The sequence below is a fragment of the Macrosteles quadrilineatus genome, unplaced genomic scaffold, assembly GCF_028750875.1.
Source record: "Macrosteles quadrilineatus isolate MER2022 unplaced genomic scaffold, UCM_ALF_1.0 Scaffold_4__1_contigs__length_99947679, whole genome shotgun sequence".
NCBI classification, from domain to species: domain Eukaryota; kingdom Metazoa; phylum Arthropoda; class Insecta; order Hemiptera; family Cicadellidae; genus Macrosteles; species Macrosteles quadrilineatus.
In genome coordinates this window covers 58,680,317-58,702,868 of record NW_026542597.1, presented here as the reverse complement: position 1 = coordinate 58,702,868, position 22,552 = coordinate 58,680,317, and the positions used below count along the sequence as shown (strand labels likewise).

General features: G+C 34.1%; 2 protein-coding genes across 5 annotated transcripts in view; one reads left to right on the top strand and one right to left on the bottom strand.

Moving 5' to 3' along the window:
- Positions 1-12,098, bottom strand: part of LOC128992012 (spectrin alpha chain-like) — a 60,078-nt gene extending 47,980 nt beyond the window's left edge. For all 4 annotated transcript variants that reach the window (XM_054415344.1, XM_054415345.1, XM_054415347.1 and 1 more), the window contains exons 1-7: positions 11,980-12,098; positions 4,715-4,870; positions 4,351-4,446; positions 3,527-3,662; positions 1,640-1,770; positions 1,094-1,282; positions 384-572 (exon numbers count right to left, since the gene is read on the bottom strand). In XM_054415344.1, coding sequence (XP_054271319.1) covers positions 384-572; positions 1,094-1,282; positions 1,640-1,770; positions 3,527-3,662; positions 4,351-4,446; positions 4,715-4,864 — 891 coding nt within the window. In that variant the 5' untranslated portion in view covers positions 4,865-4,870; positions 11,980-12,098. The remainder of the gene's footprint in view (positions 1-383; positions 573-1,093; positions 1,283-1,639; positions 1,771-3,526; positions 3,663-4,350; positions 4,447-4,714; positions 4,871-11,979) is intronic.
- Positions 12,099-14,946: 2,848 nt separating this feature from the next.
- LOC128992251 (dynein light chain Tctex-type 1-like) lies at positions 14,947-22,099 on the top strand. The gene is made up of 3 exons (XM_054415731.1): positions 14,947-15,064; positions 21,413-21,578; positions 21,768-22,099. Exons 1-3 carry the CDS (start codon positions 15,044-15,046, stop codon positions 21,914-21,916), a joined length of 336 nt encoding a protein of 111 aa, XP_054271706.1. The 5' UTR covers positions 14,947-15,043; the 3' UTR covers positions 21,917-22,099.
- The last annotated feature ends 453 nt before the right edge of the window (positions 22,100-22,552 follow it).

The following is a 22,552-nucleotide window of genomic DNA, read 5'->3' as shown; positions in this document are numbered from 1 at the left end:
GATAGGCCTACAACTTTTATGAGCTAAGCTACTACTGAGTCAACAGTTCTTGGAAGTACTTGACTTGACACTTGATTGTCGTGATAAAATATTAATGGGTTTGAGACTGCTAATGGGGTTTTTATTGCATAATTACTCTAGTAATAAATTATGAAAATGTAAACAAACATCTGATAAACCTTTTATGTGCTCCTAACCAACTAGCGATCGATAAAATTATGGTCCATTAAAGATTTAAGGACAGTCTGGCATTTAAGGACAATTCCCTTACATTTCATGGCCAGTAAAAAAATAAGTGCAATTCCCGGTTTTCCCGGATTTCCCGGTTGGTAGACACCCTGATAGATACATAATAAATTACCTAGTTTAACCATCAAACTCACCTGTAGTGTTTGCACTGTGGCAAGATCTCTGCCGTAGTCATCAGAAGAGAGAACAACGTCCTTCTCGGCGATCCAAGCAACAGTCTCGTCAGCGTCTCTGTTCAGTCGCTGGATCTCGTGTGCTCCAAACAGTTTCTCTTGTCTCATCAACGCCAGCTGCTTCAGCCGCATCCACGCTTCAATCAGCTCCTGTCAGCAGAAAATGTCATTTTAGTAATACAAAACAATAGTAAATTATTTACAACCATTGATTTGTTGACAATTAAAAAGACACACATATAGATTTTCTTGATAGATTCTTAAAAATAAAAATATTACATTCTGTGTCAATTTTGCAAGTTTTGTAACGTAATATAATTTTCTGTGCAAACTGCAAACTAAAGTTTATAAGATTTATATTTGTACATGTATGATTTAGAAGGTGATGGTACCCCCAGAAAAATATACCTGAAAACATGCTTCATAATCTATGCTTAGCTATAATTTTAGCTTTATGGTTATTTACTAGCCTTTAAATAGCAATAGCAATATTTAAAAATTTGCCTGAGTGAAATTATTTTTATAAAAATTATTCATCCAAAAAGTGACTCAAATTAAGACAAAACCAATTGATTTTCTTCATGTACGTACACACATAACACAGTACCATAGAATTCTAAGAACATCCAAATACTCTCTTAACAAGTCAAGAAGTTAATCCAGTCACAAACCTCTTTGCGCTTCAGTATGACGTCTCTCTCTGGGTGTCCATCCAGCACCAACTTATCAGCCAACTCATTGACCTCAGTAACTCGATACTCTTGAGACGCCATGTCCTTCTGGAACTCGTCGAACTTGCGCTGGAGAACCTCCACATGTTCAAGGTCGTGGCCAAACTCATCCGTGGTGACAAATGTCTCCTGTCAACCAAAAGTTATTCTGTTAATCAACTTTAAATTTGCTTTGGTTACAGCTTAACCTTGGAACAATAATTACTTACAAAGCTAGCAGCAAGTCAAACAAACAAAACTGACAAATTTGTACAAACCCTATTAAGAGTTTAAGTCATCTAATCAACTCCCATGAAATCAGCAGCTTGTCCTAACGCATTCACCTATAAATTGCAAAAATAACAGAAGTACGACAATGAGTCACTTGAGCAAGTCAGGTAATCCAATTTAAGATTATTAAAAACACACAAAAACACACATGTCATGAATATGACAAGAATTGAACTTACACTACATCACCTGCTCACAACATGACAATGGACATACCTTGTCATTGATCCAAAACATGACTTCGTCGCATTGTCGCAAGAACTGCACCAACACCAGAGCCTGCTGCAGCTTCATACCCTTCTCTGCCAGCTTAGACAACAGCAGTTCCCACAGTCTGTGCAGCTCCTCTGCAAAACACCACACAAACAGTTCAAAATTTCTATCTACAAGGGAGGTGCTATCCTCCCATTACTTGCGTCCCATGACCCACAGCGTACTACTGTAATATGCATTTATATGTACGTTATTTGTGGTAGTGGACTTCAAAATGTAAAAAGTTTGGGGTTTTGATTGAAAACTAACTTAACTTTTTATGTCTAAGCCAGCGGAATTTTCACTTGAAGAGTTACGAGAGAAAGTACTTAATTTCTTTTAGAGAAACCCATGTGTTGTGGATATGCCGGGAATTTAACTGTCCCTCCCGCACCAAAGTCTGAGATGCTAACCACTAGGCTAGCAACACACCAAACATCTCAAGTAGGATTGAAAACAGAGAAACCTACGACGGCCCTGAAGGGACATTCCAGTTTCTTTTTGTCTTTCATTCACTTCAACTTTTATCTCGAAATATTTCGACTTTATTTTCGAAGTACTTCGAAATTATTCTCGAAGTATTTCGACTTTATTCTCGAATGTGCTTATTATAGTTTGTTATAATTTTACGGCAACCACAACCCAACTAACTGTTGATGTAGGGGTGTTTCTGCTGTAGAAATATTTTTGATAAGAATTGGCAGATAGAAAGGGGTTTGAGCTTTAGGTCACATAATGGAATATGACATTAATGAACTGATTGAACAATATTTCAATCAATATTTCAATATTTTTTTAGTTTAGGCCTTCAACAGCCTGAAATGCTTGCAATTCTTTTATTGAAGCATAACATTTGCATAAGTGAGCGGACACTTAAAAGGTATACCAAGAAGCTCGGACTTCATAGAAGGAAACACTTTTCTGATATTGACTCTGTCAAGGATTTTATTAGGTCTGAGTGCGGTGCGACAGAGACGAGAGACAGTGAGACAGCAGACAGAGAAAGAATTAGAAACAGAATAGAATGAACGTATTCGTATTGAAGTTGAGTTGAAGTAAAACTAGACTAGATAGAAATGTCGAAGTACTTCGAGAAAAAAGTCGAAGTAAAATGAAAGACAAAAAGAAACTGAGTGTCCCTTCAGGGCCGTCGTAGAAACCCTATCATATTACAGTAGAACCCCTAATATCTGGACTCTGAATTTCTGGTCCTCAGTTTATCTGGTCACATCCCGGAATTGATACCAAAAATATTTCCCACAGCTGAACAAGTAGTCTCTATGATTTGGACATGGTCACGGTTTATCTGTTTCCTGTTCATATACATTTTTAGCAGGTTTTCTACTCAGTTGAGCAAGTAGATTCCAAAAAGAGACTTAAACATTACTTTTAACCAATCACAAGTTGTTAATTTAAAAATTATCGTTTTAATAATAGGTTGGTTTATCCGACCAAGTGGTCGGTCCCACACAGGCCAGATACGACGAGTTTTACAATAATGATTTTTAGCATGTTTACAATGGTTTCTTATTATTTTCGGGTTACCCAGCTTTACCACTTATCCAATCCCTCTACATCCGGTTCCGGTAAGTTAATCATTTACATTGGTCAATCTGTTTTAATTACATCAATAGACAAAAATAGAAAATAAAGAAGTACCTTTAAAAACATTCAGTTGACATAAGTTCATTATTATAAGTGAAAACTAACAATTATTGTTGACTTCCAGTATGGGGATGTTTTGAATCAAAAGAATAGACCTACTAATGATATTTCATCCAACCAACATCTGAATTGTAACTAAAACTTTTTAAACAGAAAATTAAATACTGTATGTGTGATAACATTTACCAAGCCTCTTGCGGATGATGTCGGAGGCGAAGTGGTTCTGGTTGATCATCTCTTTGCCGGTGTTGTCGAGCACTACGATAGCATTGCTGTGCGCTGCAACCTCTGCCTCAAATGCTTGGTGCTTCTGGATCTTAGCCTATAACACCCATCCCTCAGGTCAGTAAATAAATATTGTACTAAATTAATTAATATCCTTAATTAAACATATCAATATGGAACTATAAAAAAATTCTGTCTGTTATGTTAGCGCTCTAATGGATGATAGTAATTTTATTTTATTAATTAATAACAGCCATAACTATGTAATTCAATGTAAAAACTACTTAATTACATTTGCATTACTAAGAAAGCCTAAATAGTCGTTTCAGTTTTCTTTTGCTTTTTTGTTTTTTTGTTTTTGCTGAAAAGGTTTTAAGGCAGTTGCCAGTTTATTAAATCCCGTTTTTCAATAAACTTGTGTAGCCTTTCAGTATCTGCAAATATTTCCAGATTCAGATGGGAAACAGTTCTAGTTTCCATTTGTGGACAGTCACATTTTGTGTGATGATATAGTTGATCATCGATCATATCGTTTACAATAGAACCTGAGAATAAACAATTTTTAACCTTCCAGACTATGCAATTTAATGTTAATGTAATGTAATTTAAGTTCCACTGTTTAAACAAACATGCTGGTAAAGCTATTCTAATAGTTTTATTTAGAAAAACATAGCTTCTACAGATAAACTATTGAAAATAAATAAATGTTCTTGATTTGATATATCGACACTCCTTCAAGAGACAATAATGTTAATTTTCCATTTCATTGTCAATATTGCCTTTACCTGCAGATTTGTAGGATCTTTGTAGCTCTCGTCTGAAGCAGCTTGGAGCTTCTCGTAAATCCATGATTCAAGTTCGTCAGCATCTCGTTTAAAATACTGCAAGGAAAAAGATAATGTTAGGCAAAAATTCTATTTCAAAAATATATACAGTATATTGAGTAAATCACATCAGGGGACTAAATTCAATAGGAAATCAAGAATGTAAATGGTAATATAAAATTACTTTCTCACTAAATCACAATATTGAAGATTACCTTGAGTTAAGTTTTGTAGCCTGATCCGAACTCCAAATTATTTTTCACACCATTAGGCCTACCTATTGCTAGCGTTTATTTATTGATAAAATAAACGTTCTCATGATTACCTGGAATCGGCGAGAGTCTTCAAGTTTCTCGCGCTTGGCACGAGCCTCAGACTTAAAGTCACTGTATCTCGTGAGGACTTGTTCTCTTCGCTCCTGGATGTCCTCAGCAGTCTCTAGGATCCTCACCTCCTTGGGTGTGATCTGATCCATCTTGTCCTTAACACAAAGTTAAAAGCATTTTTAAATAATGAAACTTAAAAAAAGGACAAGACTAGGCTAGCCAAAGTCATAAAGTGACTGTATGGGTGTTTAAAGTATGTCAGTTATGGTTAAATTTGGGCAGACTGAATGCAGGAAAGAAATAACATACATAATCAAACTGGTAGATACTTCATGGTTAAAATGTTTATTTTTATATAGACTATTTATTTGCTTGCACATATTCGAAAAACCCTGGGAACATCAATCAATCAATTTTTAAGATGGGGACGCCACTATGTGCGTATTTTAACCCAAATATGAGTGAAGGATGAGTGTAGGATGAGTGGCGCGATCTTGTAGTCTTGTTAGCGGCTAAGACCGACGTTCCTTAGACACAGCTGTTAATTAATAGCCCATACAGCTTATGACAACTAACAGACCTACAGTTTATAGTGGATTCCGAACCAAATTTGTCCTTGTAATTAACAAATTGGTCTAATTATCAGGGTGATACTGCGGATAGTCATAGTACTCACTAGTGCGGACGTTAATCCACACCATGGGGCATCGCATCCACAGTGCATGCCTATTAATATCCACAAGGCCTACAAACAAGTAAATCAGTCCGGGACCTAGTTCTTACCATAAGATCTATGGTAATAGTTTATTCCCAATAAGATAAAATCAATAAAAGAAGTGGAAACATAATTTTAGTTTTATTTTAAGGGAAGGTAGTGCAAATTTTAAGTCTACCTACATTATGAAAAAAAAATAAATAAACCCTTCAACTGGCAGTGCGACTAAAGGCTAATAGTTGAACGTAAGTTGGTGTCTGTAGTGGCGGAGACTATAATAGTTGCGTTTGGTTAGTTTTTTCTTTACTCCAAGTAAATATGGTTGAAAACAGTTAAATTGAATTATTTGTATTGGCCTGCCAATTGAAAGACAAAATTCAAAACTTCCATTTAACTTAATAAATGAAATTGTATTACAAATGGACCAATTAAATTTAAGCTTCGCATTCAAGTGAACAAAAATGTTGAGCCAAGTCAAGTCAGATGCAACATGAACGCCACAAAACTGCCAAAATACAGTATTTTTCAAAGAAATTAGAGCAAGTGGGATATTTTTACAAAGAAACAGGTGGTATCACTGCAACCGGGGGAAATAAATAGAGCAGAGTGACTATAATAGTCACAGTCATAAAACATGTTTTTTTTTCAATAGTTGTTTAAATGGAAAAATAATGTATAAACTATTTATAGTGAGTGGGGATTTTTATTTAAATGTAGAAAATGATTTAGAAAAATAATTTGGCAAGAGTGATGCTAATCATATGTCAATTGATGGCAAGACAACACTCTAATCACAATTACTTACATGACATCACAAACCATTTACAAAATTATAATATGTAGGCTCTTGTAACTACAAAGCAATAATGTATTCCTGTAATCAATTTTAAGTTAAAAAAAAAAACATAACTGTATTGCTTACAAAAAACTCACAATTTGTCTGCTGATTTTTAAAGTCATAATTTAGATTTTTTGTGCTAGACAAAATTTAGGAATTTTAATTTTTGATGAAGTAATTAACCATGAAGTCTTAATCCACAAGAAATTCAAGTTTATAATGTAGGTATACCTTTCCCAAAAAAAAAAGAGTAAACAAAAGAATAAGCTTATTAATAAGTAGGAAATAAGTCTTCAAACAATTTTTTTTTATGAACGAACAATTTTGATACAACTAAAGATAAGATATGGGAGTTGTGTTTGAGTAAGTTACAAGGTTTTTAACTCTTAAATTATAGAGCTTTGTAGCTTTAGGTATGTTTAGTTAGAGAAAAAAAATATGTTGCATACGTTTGACATTTAATAATTAGGCTGATGGTGTAAGATTTTTTAGCCCTAGATTACTAACCATTAAGTAAATTTTATAACTATAATATTTTATACTAGAGAATCCGTGCGGATCAATGAGCCGCATAGTATGAAACATAACTCCGAGGAAAACGTTATGCTTAAATTCGAGTAATTCTAGTTACATCTTAGAGTTGTTTAAACACTTGTTAGTTAAACTAATTTTAAATATCTCTATTTGCGTTGTAAAAGGTTCACCTACATTATTTCTGCTCTCAGTTTTAACTGATAACTTCTAATGAATGCTAAACGATCTGCTTCAATTCGAGTAACATGTTACAAGTTAGCCTGTGTTAAGTAATTTAAGTTTGGGTCATTTTATTAATTTCATTTGAGGCTTCCCTCTAATCAAACAAATTTTCTCCATAGAGAATCCTGAAAAGTTGGGTGATATCAACCATTTATGTGCTCCATTTTTACCCACAAACTCTGGGTTACCAACGGGACAGCCATAATCTGCTTTGAATAGGCTAAAGCAGCAACATCATTGAAAGTTGGTTACCTAACGTATTTTAACAGGTTGTCTATCAGTAACAGTATATGCCCCGCATCAGAAAGTTCTCACGTTGTTCAGTGGATTTCCTCTTTTTATACCTCTCCCAGAGGTTTGAAAGTATGGATTCATATGTCGAATTAGGTTGGATAACTCTTGTAGCTATAAAATTTGGATATCAATTTTCATTTTCTCTTTTTGAAAAGCATATTATTTGCCTCTCCTGAATAATATAAATAAACTTGACAGTAACTACTCGATCGTTAAATACATACACACTAATTCCTTCACTTATGTTTGGTAAATATTGCCACTATTACTTTCAATAGCAAATGACCAATTTCAACGTTAAGGTGTAAAAAGATTGTGGCATTATTATAGTTTCTTCTAAATGTTTTGAAATTTCTTGATCTGTCAGTGTCAGAAGTAAACATTTCTTGCATGCATTCATTTGATTATTATTTAAATTTATTTAAATTTTTCGGCGAGTATAGGTTGCCATTCAAGCAGTCGGGAAAATGGCGCCCGGCAACCTAAACTCGCCATTTGAACGCAAATATAAACATTTTTTGTTTTTTTTTTGGCAAATTTCCCTATAGGGAAGTAGCTATTACTGTAGGTCTCATGGTAAGACTTAAGCCCGGGACCGATTTCCTTTTCGTTTTAAGGTCCCCAGAGGCCAAAAGCACTATTCGTTCAAATTTTTATATATGTATATATAAGTTATAGGCCTATTTAACTTATGTGTCCGTGAACGCGATACCTAACTTGAGTAGACTAATTTTTGTTCGATTTTGGTGAAATTTGGTTTGAAGTGTAAGGCGGGATAAACTTGAATGAGTTCGAGAACCGATCAGACGATGAGAACAGGTTTCACAGGGGGTTTTGTGGGTTAAAAATTTGTTTTTCTCATTTTTTACCATCAAAATACAAAATTTCCTAATTTCTCACTAGACAATTTTAAAGAGCTTAAAAATACAAATAATTTAGTATATTGAAGTGTTTTTGTGCAGTTATTAGTTACAGAGAAGATAAAAAAAATAAAATTGAAAATTCTTTTATTGTTATTCTTATGGAGAATATTGTAAAATGTTGTAGTTCGCTTGTTTATTGATATATTTTGTTCAAGCTTGGCAAATTTATTTATTTGATACTAAGCTATTGATATTTTACCAAAAACACACTATTTCCCTGTAGCAGCAAACCTAGGTACTCGTTAAACCTAGGCCTAATGTTATTTAAATAGATTTAATTGAAAATCAATTCAGGCAAATGGAAATTCGCTTAGACGGCAGGTTTTCTGCGGTTCCTACGTACAACTTGCAGAAGACTGTTTGGACCTATGGACACTTCGTCGTAGGCTATCTCATGTTTTGTATATGTTGATTTCCATTATGAGTTGTGATAAAAATCTTTATTTTAGGTAATAATTATTTGATTTTTATGACATAAAATATTTTGAGTTAAATAATATAATACATAATTTACATTACTAATGAAGTTCCGTTGCATATTGCTCAAATGTTGCTTCGAAAGTGTATGTGCACTGAGTATTGTTCAGTTCTTTTATCAAAAATTTGTCTTTAGCCTGTTTAGAATTTTTAAATTACTATAACAGCTGACGATTTTAAGGTAATCCATTGCATTATATAAATAAACATCATTCATTTCTGTTCTTCTTGAAAACATGACTTTTATTTTTCTCTCTTAAATTTTTCATTAATTTAAAACACTCCACAAGTACGGTATAATGTAGACGAATTTACACGTTCTTGGCATTACGTTCTAAGCAAGCCCGATTATTTCTCTTACGATTTAATCAAAAGACATTATGTAGACAGAAATTATTGAAGGGTAGGCTATATATAGCCTACCCTTCAATAATTTCAATAATTTAAAAACTTGAATTCAATAGTCAAGATTTATGAGAAAATAAAATTTCCTTAGTAGGCCTAAGTTTATACTTATATGTTTTTTTTTTTATTTTTTCTCCAATTTTATTGACTTGTATTTAAAAGTCAAAGAGCTAATAGGCCTTAATTACAATATTTTTATCATGTTAAAACTGGTATAAAAGAGCTAAAATTAGTTTCCATGCTCTTTTTATAAAACACAAACACTAAGTTAATTAGTATAAATCTTTTGTATAAAATGTATGAATAATCTATCTAATACGTGAAGCCGTTTTTTGTTAACCCAACTCCTCCCTTATTTGTGGACCATTTTCAACTTTTAAGGTGTCAAAAGATTCCTCTCAGTAGGGATGTAGCCTAGTTTTGCAATAAGGTTTTAAAATTCCTACTCTTAAGGGCGTGAGACCCTCTCAAAGGTCAGGTTTTCCCCATAAGAAATACACAGAACAAATTTTAAAACAAAAAACAGCTGTTTATAACAAGAAACTCATTAGCTTTTTGGGAGTAAATGTTATTGTTCGTGATATTCAGTAGGCTAAGACTAAGTTAATCAGTTAACACGTTCGCGGCGGCATGGGAGCGATCGCTCCCATACGGAACCGTAATGCCATCCTGGTGGGTGCGATCGCTCCCAAGCTGCAATGCAGTACGAAATGATTTATTTTTAAGCCAGGATTAGAGCTTGAAACTTGAAACCTCGCACAGCACTGCTCAATAGTATACTGTATTTTGTTGTGGTGTTGGTTGGTAGTAAATCATCCCGTAAATCCCCGTCTGGCAATCTCAAAATTCTACTTTTGTCCCGTCTTTTTCCCTCCATTTGGCAATACAATTCCAATGGGACCGGCTACGTTACAAGCAGTGCTGATATCTGTTGGTGTTTAGCGAACTACGTCGACTCTCGTTGTAAAGCAGGACATCCTCGCACGTTATTTGCTATTTGTCAGCCCGAAATTGAAAAGCCAATCACACGCGGCAATCGGGTTTGTTCGATGCTGAGGGCTGCGCCGGACCTGGGATACGCCCGCCATTTCACGTGCCGCCGCGAACGTGTTAATCAGTTTTGTTGGAAGAACAGTAAATGCCTCAAGTTCAAAGAAGATATATTGAAAACGGGAGGAGGAGACGATTAATAATAAGATATCTTATGCGTATGAGGAGAGTAGAAAAAGAGAGGCATGGTCTAACAGATACCCATCCAGATACAAATTCACTTGGTGAGATGAATAATATTTGACAATTATCGAGTTATGCTATGCAACTTACTTTGGAAGTGAAAAAATATACGAAGCACATAGTGTTTTCACGGTGGTAAAGTAAACTTGCCTAATCACAGAGGTTATACAAGTTTTATTTCGTTGTTGTAAATAATTTATATTTATATTTACAAATTGACGCAGTTTATCCAGCTAAGCTGGTCAACAACGCAGCTTTGGTAATAAGGTAATAAGGTACCCTATTTGGTTTTTGGATAGGCTAACTTATCTTAGGCTTACTTAACCCTTTGAGTGCCAACGTCCGGGGAACCGGATGTTTTTAAAACGAGCCAAAAGTGCCGACGTCCGGCCGACCGGACGTTTTTAGAACGAGCCAAAAGTGAGTTGTCATAACAACCGAATGGATACTCGGATTCTTTTAACCCATATATTAACATTGAGTCGAAAGTTACTAGATGCGATACATTGATTTTCGTTGGTCGAAATATCGAAAATTCGATTTTAACGAAATTTTATCCTAAAAATCGCCAGATTGCGCTCGGCATTTTTAGCGCGACCTTCGGGAAAAATCATCGGCATTTTTTGAGCCGTTACTTTTATTTCTCGCCTGGCACTCTAAGGGTTAAGTTAAGTAGGGCTTAACTTAGGCTACGTTTGTATGGGGTGGTAATCCCAACAAAAATAGAGGCTGCAATTTAGTTTACGTCCTACACTCATTCAAATTAAAAATATCGATTTCATTCAACTATTCGATATTTCAAATATTTCATTCCGTTAGTTTACGTTAGGTTAACCTAACTAACCAAACTTGATATATCGAATGAAATAAGTTAATCGATACAATATATATGTATTTTGATATATACAAAAATACCAAAATAGACACCTAGGCCCTAGCATCAAGCGTTTAGAATGGTAGCCTACTTTGTGTAATTTATTCAAGAATCACTAAAAAGAGGGGAAACCTAAGCTACACTCAACTACAAACTCCTAAGCTAGGTCTATTGGAAGTCTTGAAATAGCCTAATTGAAGTAGGTAAGGTTGACTAGCCTATGTAGGTACCGAAAAAAAGTAGTAAAATTAGGCTGGACATAGGCCTAGGCTAGTACTAAATTTACACCCAAATCAAAAGTTACGATTTAGTTTTTTATTTATTGTTAACATCAAACAATTGAGAATGATGGGGAACCCAAATTTGTTTGTACAAGTTAACTTATATTGTAGTAATGGACGAGTTAATTAATTGTAAATAGGGCTAGTGTGGCCACAATATAAACAAATTGTGTGTATCTTCAAGTGGCGAATTGTAATGTTTAATAATGATTTGGCTGCTAAAAATATATTTTATTATTACTAGCTAAGTGCAACAAAACTTAATGCAAGAATTTTCCTTAAATTTATCTTGTAGTCTGAATAAAAATATCTGTTAGATAGTTCACCAAGGATTTTCATCTGTCAAAATGGCTTCTGCTGCAATGGGTGTGGCAAATCCTCCTTCACAATTTACCTTTGGAAACGTATTTAACACACAAATAATAAAGCAAAGTTTATATAGATAGAACATTTCTTCATTTTACTTACCAGAAATGATATTATTTACTCATCAAATTATAAAACTGCAGTATTTCTTCGCAGGTGAATCCAAAATGTAGTGATAATAACAACGAGCCTCAGACAGACAGGACGAAAACCGACAATCAGCGAAATGCAAAGAAGAATGCCGAACCAGCCGAACAGCCAATAAGCGGACAGAGATTAACCAGCATAAATGCGCAGACGCCCCAAGGAAAGTTCGAACGTTTATGGCTGTAACTAAAGAACTGAACCAAGTAGACCGTAAACTCTCAACTAAGCCAACTGAAGTTACTTTGGTTCTACTACATAACTTGGGAAAAAATATTGAATGCTGACCAATGAAAATGTTGAATCTTAGTTCGTTTCGTGAGTTTGAGAACTAACTCCCCCTCTTTCCAAAGGTCCCGCTCCCATTCAGTCTGGTCTAATACTATTTCTACTGAGGGAAATTTAGGAATGACGTCATGATAAAACAATTCTCTAAAATTAAGCAATTATCCTATTGATCAGAGAGGGTATATTTAGTCGTTACGTCATACCATTGACTTCATCTATGGTCATAATGTTTTCAGAAATATTTCAAAGTACAATTTGAAATTGGAACATACATTTTGAGGAGGGACACAACAAACTATAGGAGACTTATTGAAATCCATCCCAAAATATTACAAAAAATTTTTTTTTTTAAATAAGCACAATATGGGTACTACCACAGACTCATACCATTATTAGTTCCATACAGTCAGTGGTACTACCATAGACCAGCTATGTTACTAAAAAGTACTGTAGACATATACAAAAAAGTATTTAATTTTTTGAACTAAGTTACCTTAAGCCTTTGTTCTTGCAGGATGAAGTTATATTTCTACAATATATTTCACCACTGTGTGTGGCATCTTCAGGGAGTCTAGAAGTTCTATTTACAGATTTATACAGTTTATACCTTTACTTTGAAATCGAACAGTTACGAACATCGTCACAGCAAAAAATAAAATACGAAATGTTTTTTTAATACAAACTGTTCTTATATGTTTGTCAAGAAAATTAATATGATTATTTTTCAAATTCCATCCACTGTACCGTACATGCAATCGTCATAGCAATTTTTCATATGTTAACAACAACGCCACTGGCATAGCACAGGCCATGGCCTTTGAAGTGGCAACATCACAAGTGGGGTTGTAGCAGCTGTTTTGTTTGAAGGTGGCTAGTAGTAATTTGTGTTTTTTTTAAGAATACAAAAGTTTGTTTACTGGGCGATGAAAATATTGACTCCAATTTAATGTACAAAAAATAGATTTTCAATTTAAACATTGTATTGGTTTTCAATTCTACATATTTTATTTTCAATCTTTTAATACATTATGTTCAGAAATTGAAATTTAAATTAATAATACGCGAATTAATGAGCTGGTGTCACCTCTCTACCACGTTATCATATGATGGGACGTCCAGCTTGGTCTAGCGCTAGACACCACTTGCAACGTTGCCAACTCTACCAGGCCATGGCCTCGCCTGTGGGCATAGTCACGGCCACCTTTAACTACAGGCCACGGCCTTGTAGAATTGGCAACGTCGCAAGTGGTGTTGTCTAGCGCCAGACGTCCCATAAGATAACATGGCAGACAGGTGACACCAGCTCATTATTTTATTTCGCGTATTATTCATTTAAATTAAAATTTATGAAAATATTTTTTTTAAAATATTGAAAATAAAACATGCAGAATTGAAATTCGAAACAATATGAATTAAAAATCTATACTGTATCCGTACATTTTAAACGGAACCAGTATTGTCATAGTCCAGTAGCCAATCTTTCGTAAATACACAAATACCATTAGCTGCTTCCAACACTTGCGACGTTGCCATTTCGAAGGCCGCGGCCTGGAGTTAAAGGCGGCCGTGGCATAGTCAAGGTTTTTTTTAAGGAAATGGTCCAAATTCTTGTCCTGCAACTATCAATTTATTTTATTTATTCCAATGGAATGGACACCTCTATGTTTGCATCTAATTTAGATATTGTCACCCATATTACAATAATATCCTGCTCCATTTGATAATCAATTATATTGATTTTTTTACCGCTTGTATATTATAGATTAATGCCTGCCTTTCTATAAACAGATTTTCTTTTCTCTGTCATTCGTTCACTTCAATTCAATCGCTTTTTCCGTTTTTGTTCTTCTTAGTTCTTCTCTTTCTGTCCTGTCTGCTGAATTTTTATTTCAGGCTTAGTGTTGCCTACAGTATTTTTTTGAGGATTCTGATTGGCTGAGGGAACATCATTACCGCAACGGTACGGATCGACGTCAACGGCCTCGGTGGTATAGTGGATAGAGTGCTGGGCAGATAATCCGAAGGACCTGGGTTCGAATCCCACCCGTAGCACTATTTTTTGCATTGGACTTTTTCATTTGGTTGGACACGTTTGGTTGGTTTGGTTAGGTTATGATGGTTTAATTTTATAATTAAAACATTATAAAATTGAATTTGACCCATTTATAGTTTTATTTTATGAACAGAAACATATTTTCGAATAAAACCTTCATTCGATTTTTCATTATCAGCAAGTCTGGTTAGTTTGGTTAGGTTATGATAGTTTAATTTTATAATTAAAAAATTATAAAATAGGATCTGAGGCATTTATAATTTTATTTTATGAACACAACTATTTTTTCGATTAATAAACCTTCATTAGATTTTTTCATTGTCAGCACGTTTGGTTGGTTTGGTTAGGTTATGACGATTTAATTTCACAATAAAAAAATATAAAATCGAATTTGAGGCATTTATAATTTTATTCTATGAACAAAACTAATTTTTCAATTAGTAAACCTTCATTATAGTCAATCAGAAGCCTCTAAATGACACTGTTGGCAAAATTAATCCTGAAAAACAAATTGTGCGTCCTGTCTATGTATCTGTTCTAGTCTGTCTAACCGAAAAAACCAATTGATTCTCTGCTTCTCTCTCTACTGAACTGAGCCAGGGTTGCTGTCATTTACAAATAATTTTACAAAAGTTAACAAACAGATTTTTTAATTATTATTACACAACATTGATTCATAACATGGAGGATTTAGGCGAGGAGGTAAGAACATAATGTGACAATTATTTTGTAAATTATCTTGCCATGGTCCTAATTTCTTGTTATGACATTTTCAGAATAGGTTATCCTAATAATATTGTCTAGGCCTAGGCCTATAAAAGTAAAAAATCTTTCAATCTAAAATTTACTAAATTGAAATGAAAAATAAAATTACCAGGTTTTCTTTGTGTTATAATTATAATGTGTAAACATATCACTACAAGGCTATTAAGTTATAGCAATGGTTTTACTACCAAATGTCAAACTTGACTTTTGCTAGGCCTAGTTCTAACTTAACTTTTAAATGATGGAAATTAAAGAACGTAACATTTTGTGAAGTATGTAGGCATAATTAGCATAGCCCAGTTAAGAAACTTAACCCTAGGCATATTACCTATTTCTCTCATTTGCTTGTAAGGTGTTGTAACAGCATACATTTAATATTTACAACAGCTGATGATACTACAATAGTATCAAGACATAATAGGGAATCATCTCGCTTAGTACACAGGTCACGATAAGGCATACTAGAAAAATTCCGGCATGGATCATAAACTTAAACAAATGACGTTTTTGGCCTGAAAATAAACATTTTAGCATTGCTTAAATGGAACTGCCAAAACATAACTTATGTTCAATGCTATTAGTATAGGATTCGGGCAAACAACGTCATTTGTTTATGTTTATAATCCATAGGCCTACCGGTATTTTTCTAATATTTTCTAGTGATTGTGGGGGTGGTAGAACCATTTGGGGGGTTAAAGTTTGTGGGGGTTACGGTATTGATTTTGAGAACACTCTTATTTATGGGATCCAAGCAAGTGAGCTGTCGTTTTCTATGTTTCTTAGGATGTAGAATCGAAGAAAGCAAAACAAAATCAATACAACAAACAGTTTATGAGAAAAAGACAAATTTATTCATGAAAAACTAAATGTGACAAATCATTAATTAAGGTAAAATAATCCAGTTAATATCAATTATTACAAAATTCATCATGAGTCTGTCATATGTTAACGTTGTGAGGAAAATTAACCAAGAAACTGGTAGTTACGCCTCTTTAACCACTACATTGTTCATCAGCTACTCATGCATTATCACCTACGATGGAATTGTCATGGTCTGTAACTCGTTCTTCTCCACGTCGTCTTGACTTGACACAATTTCACTGCCAACTGACAGCACAGGAGTTGGGTTTTTAGAATTTGTACATGCCCCTCCTTCATAAAAGCAGTTTCAAAAAGAACATATTTTAATCCCACTCTTTAAGGAGCATTGTGATGTTGAGCAGCTAACTTAACACGAACAAGATACTGATTTCAGTATTGTCACAGAAAACATACTAGTTAATATAAACCAGAATGCTAACCACACGGTAAAAAGTGTTAGGTACTCGGAGAGAGTACTTACTTACTAGCGTTACTCTCTCCGAGTACTTAACGCTTTTTACCATGCGGTTGGCATTCTGGGTTATAGTAGTATGTTTTCTGTGGTATTGTCTTTGGAGCTGGCTTAGTAGTTGTTCTGATTGGTAGAAAGTAGTCATTGTGTCTAGCCCAACCCCACTATAATGGAAGCAGCTTATTCCCTATCAAGAGTTGTATCTGATAGAAGTAGGAAGATAGAATAAAAGATAGAAGGTGCGGTAGGGGTTTTGAGCAGCACTGTCCGATGTTGGGGGTAGGGAGCCCAATCTGGCTACACTTGTCTTTAATGATTTCCTGAAACAGATTAATTAGATTTAGTGCAAGCATCCTGCCCTTGAATCTGTAGGCCTACAAGAAAAGTAATATATTACCCTGCTTGTTGACCTCAATGTGATTGGCGTCAGGTTTGTGGAAGGTGTGTACACGTGGTTCTTGGTGGTTAGCCAAACCACTTTCAGTCTCTGGCAGTTTGAGTAGTTGTTTTTTTATTTGCCAAAAAATGTGCTGGTGTTATCACAACCACTGAATAAGTGTGCTTAGAGAATGTAATTATTTTATGGTTACAGTGAACCCGATAGTGTTAAAACATGTGAGTAGCTACGCAGGTATTGACTTTCTGCTCGTCAGATAAAAATAACTTAAAATACCGCTGTGTGAACAAATCAAGAAACATTTCTTGCTAATGCTGACAACAAACATCAGTTAATAATCATGTTAACAAGGACATTTCGTGAGGCAGGAATCGAAGTAAGACAGCCTACTAGAGACGCTGATAGGATAATTGTGCAGTCAAACTTAGAAAAGACGTGTAGCTCTATTAACAACCAAGATATTGACTGCCCTTGCTTCAGTGAATCATGAAATTCTTCTTATCAGGCCAAAAAAGGGCTGTACTAGTGAGAGAGTATTTTCTTCAACCAGCCTTCAACATCAGCATCAAGATGTAAAAAATGACATGCACCTTCAGTGAAATACCGGCTTTCATTTATTAATTTAGCTCCAGTATTGTTCATGTTTTTATATTTTTTATACTCACAATAATCAATAAATTATAGGCTTCAATTTGAGCTATCGATCGTTTAAATCAGTTAAATTCAAGATACTCAATTACTCAATCAAAAATCATAACTTTGATTATATTTATTTTAACACTGCAGAGTAGCATGGGTCCTCTAATATGAACTAAACAAACAACAGGCCCCCAAGTGGTTTTTGACCTCAAAAAAGTAGGAAAAGTAGGACTTTTTCAGCAAAAAGTAGGACTTTTTACTGAAAAGTAGGACTTAATTTTACATACAAATCAAACTTTTTTGCTGATACAATCTATATAAATAAAATTAGAGTTTTGTCTGTACATTGCTTAGAATAATGAACTTTTTGGTTATTTTTACATTTCATAGGTCAGAGAAACCGAATCAAACCTTATCTCAATTTCTGTCTGTCTGTCTGTCTGTCTGTCTATCTGTCATTCTCTTGGTAACGCTAAAATACGCACTTTATTACAACTACTCCTCAATAACTATAGCACTGTCCCGCCTGAAACTTATTTTCCAAATACTATACATATATGAGATGGTTTTAGACGTATTTCATCGAATATGAGACAGTTAGATATTTAACAGTAAACCCTTGAAAATCAAGTTTTTGTCGATTTTTGACGTGGAATTTCTGGAAGCCCATGTTAACCTTATGAGAAATGAAATTATTGAATCTTAACAGCTGTTTCAATTAAACAAGTTGGTTCTGTTCTGTGATGTTCAATAGCATTAAAGTTACAAGGATTACCAACAGGGTGCAGCACTAGCACTATTATTTCTTTTACATTTATGACAACAGCTAATTTGCAACCTGGAGGCGAGTGAGCGTAGCGAACGAGCTAACCTGAAGGCAAGTGAGCGTAGCGAACGAGCTAACCTGAAGGAAAGTGAGCGCAGCGAACGAGCTCCAACATACAGGTGAGTGAGCGTAGCGAACGAACTTCAACCAGGACGTGATTGAGCCATGCAAACGAGATCAGATAGTAAAAATAAAAGTAAGCCTACCGTTATAGGATCGACCGGCAGACACAGAGGTAATTTAACCTTTTATTGATTGTCATACCGATCCGGAACAACAAAAAACAACATAAAATGAAGCTATGTATAATAGTTTGGCCAGCATATCTTAAAATATGCAAACCAACTGCTGTTCTTTATATAAGAAGGTTTCAACTGAATATTATAAGATCCCCGTGCGTAGAACGGGTACACAGCTAGTATATATTAAAAACCAAATAATACTAGCATACACAATAGTTTATCAAATAGAATAGTGTATATAAATATACAGGGTGTTTCCAAATTGTCTGGACATATTTTGTGGACTTGTTTCTGGGGCTAAGACAAACATAAAATTCCATATTAGTATGCATGGGTCTAAAATGCCTAAATTTTTGTTGGTCGGTCTGTTTGTGACATTTAAAAATTATTTTATATCTTGGGCATTTTTCAAGATAGAACTTTTAAAATGGTTATAAATGTGTATTTTAGAAGGTGAAAAGAGCTTGCAAAGTTTCGATCCAATATCTCAAGCCGTTTCAATATGGCAGCCATTTAAAATCTTTAATGCCAAATTTCATGAAAACCGTAAATATTTAGAAAATGGTTTCCAGGATCAAAAAGATAGAGAATTCAAATCCAAATCAAATGAGACCTTGTTTGTAAAATCGGATGACAAACAACCATAAATAAGTTTTTTTTTCAACATTCGGTTACACAGTTTAATAGCACTACCATACTGTATTCTTATTTGTTATTTTTCAGAGCAGTATGGGTAGTCCTATTAAATTGCGTAAACAAATTTAGAAAAAACTGATTTGGTTGTTTGTCATCAGATTTTAAAAAACAAGGTCCCATTTGATTTGTATTTGAATTCTCTATCTTTTTGATCCAGGAAACTATATTCTAAATATTTACGGTTTCAAATTAAATTTGGCATTAAATATTTTAAATGGCTGCCATATTGAAACGGCTTGAGATATTGGATCGAAACTTTGCAAGCTCTTATCACCTTCTAAAATACACATTTATATCCATTTTAAAAGTTCTATCTTGAAAAATGCCTAAGATATAAAATAACTCTTAAAAATCACAAACAGACCGACAAATTAAAATCTAGGCATTTTAGACCCATACTTATATGGAATTTTATGTTTGTCTTAAGCTGGGTTTTCCTAGGCGCGGAAGCGGAGAGCGGAGAGAGGAACGCGGAGAGCGGAAAAGAAATTAACATGGTGTTCCGCTCCGCTTCTGGGAAAACAGAAACATTAAATTACCTAAGACAAGTGGAGTCCGCTCTCCGCGTTTCTCTCTCCGCTTCCGCGCCTAGGAAAACCCGGCTTTAGCCCAAGAAAGAAGTCCACAAAATATGTCCAGACAATTTGGAAACATAACTAAAATAATTCTAGGCCTATACATAAATTTTAAAATTAATATCAATAATTAATTATTTTTATTTAAAAAATCTTCAACTAAAAGGCCGGATAAAGTTTTAGCTGAGATTGTACACCAAATATTCAGAAGTACCGGTAACGCACAAGAGAAATTAAAATGTTAAGGTGTCATTATCTACAGTCATCACGAAAAAATATTTAGAACAAGCAGCATTAAATAAAGGATAAAAATAAATATGTTTCCCTAACGTTACCAACCAGCCCTAATTTGTGTTTAAAATGGTGCTGTAAATAAGAAATTTGTTCTTTTTTTTATATTATTTAATATTTCAGAACTAAAATTAATATCAAAGTAAAATGAATTTTTTTGGGTGGAAAACAGAAGCATGAATAGTTATTTAAGTAGGCCTATAAAGTACGGAACTATATATAATATAAAATTCTAAAAATATGTTCCAAAAGTATTTTGAATTAGTTAGATTAGAGCTATCTTAAAAGTAGTAGGAATGTTTGAATTGTAATGAGTAAAAACTATTTGGGCCAGTGGGACTTGGACATTTAAACTTGAACTTAAGCCTTAATTTATTTTGAATACAGTTATGTCAAAAAATCATGTTTAGGCTAATCAGGGAAACACTGGACCGATAACTGCTAAGTTAACTACTTTTGAACTAGTATCCCAGGGCTCCCCAGGAGCATTGATTTCCCCTCAGTTTACTTCATTGGGGAATCTAAAAGACATGTCAGAATAGTAAGCACTGATAATCATCACAATTTTTATTTTCTATCACAATAGTATTGCCATGTCTTTGAAAAAAAAATGTTTTCACCCAATAACAATGTTGATAAGATTAACCATACAGATACTACCAGTACTGGAACTTATAAATTAAAATTTAAAATCATTTAACAGATTGTTTTATAAAAAATATATCTCAGTCAGTCATATTTTTTAGGAAAAAACTCTCATTGGGAAATATTGATAAGTAAACATTAATAATAAGTGTAATAAAATATCGCAAAATCGACATAATTTTTATAAAAAAGTAGGAAAGTAGGAAAAATGTGTAAAAAGTAGGACTTTTCCTACTTTCCTACTAAAAAGTAGGAAAAGTAGGACGACTTGGAGGCCTGAAACAAAGTGTACATGTAAATCCAAATATTACCAAAAGTCAACAAGGCATCTGGAAATGCTTAATTTATGGTTGATCATTGCAGACTAATCCGTTCTTGTTTAGGCATGTGAGGAAGTTAGGTCAGGTTTTATGCGGATTCGTAAATATAGGTGTTTTTAAAGTTGGCAAACCTAAAATTTACTTTTCTAATCAAATTAGGAAGGTCAAGTTTAGGTTCTGAACTGATTAATTTATGTTAACTCCAGACTTTTTTGCTCGGTTGAAATAGTGGTTGAAACGCAACATATAACAATTTAAAAATGCTTGCAATAAAAATGTAATGTTTCTTATGAGATAAGATGATGTGATCTTTGATTTCAGAGCCTTTTTGTTGTGGATGAAGTGAGTAATATAATCAAAGATGCCATTGAGGAAACAATCGGTGGAAACACATATCAGCAGAGCAAAGTAAATCAGTGGACATCCTCCGTCGTTGATGCTTGTCTTGCTGCTCTTACCAAACTACAAAAGCCATTTAAATACATTGGTAAGCCATTTACTCAGATAGGTATAGCAGCAAAGTACTAATCATTGTATTTTTTTCATAATATTCAAACTGTCATCTATTTTAAAGTCTTAGGTAAAAACTAGAATTATAATGTGATTATTAGACAACCTAGTAGTACATTTAGCAAAAGTGTTTGCATTATTACAATTGCAAATATTTATTTTCCAGTTACATGCACGATAATGCAGAAAAATGGTGCCGGCCTTCACACAGCTAGTTCATGTTACTGGGACAATACAACTGACGGAAGCTGCACCGTCCGCTGGGAGAATAAGACAATGTACTGCATTGTGTCTGTGTTCGGCCTTAGTTTATAACCACGCTGCCTAGAATTAACATCAAAAGTCCACTAAAGACCATTGAGGTCTAATGGTGGAGCCATTATCATATTTTACTATTTGTCATTAAATTTTATGTTGACCTATAACACCATCATATGAATATTCTTCACCATATAGATTGTAATATAAGTTAAATAAATTATTTATTATTTCTTAAAATGATGTACATTTTACTTTACCTGCTTAGTTGGTTTTTTTATGAGAGTAAAAATTATTCAAAGCTAGAGCACTGGTGGATGCTATGCTTACCTAATAAGAACCAACAAATATAGAAAATACCCCCGCCGCAGCAAACCTGCCGCAGACTAAGTGAATTTCCATTTACCTGGCTGGATTTCTACTAAAATATTCCCTGAAAATTCTCAGATTTATTTCCTATTTTTAATAACATTAATTTTAATGATTAGGCCTACCTAGGTTTGCTAGTACAGGGAAAGTATTGAGGTGTGTTTTTAGCAAATTTCTCATATATGGAGTAAGCTATTACCGTAGGTCTCATGGTAAGACCTGGACCTGGGACCGATTTACTTATTTGTTTTGAGGTCCCCAGAGGTATATATATATACATTTGAATGGAGGGTATTTTGGCCTCTGAAGACCTCTAAACGAAAA

Excerpts from the sequence above, each read along its gene's own strand:
- LOC128992251 (XM_054415731.1), top strand. The coding sequence starts at position 15,044 with ATGGAGGATTTAGGCGAGGAG. Across the intron at positions 15,065-21,412 it reads TGGAGGATTTAGGCGAGGAG|AGCCTTTTTGTTGTGGATGA; the intron begins GTAAGAACATAA and ends CTTTGATTTCAG. Across the intron at positions 21,579-21,767 it reads AAAGCCATTTAAATACATTG|TTACATGCACGATAATGCAG; the intron begins GTAAGCCATTTA and ends TTTATTTTCCAG.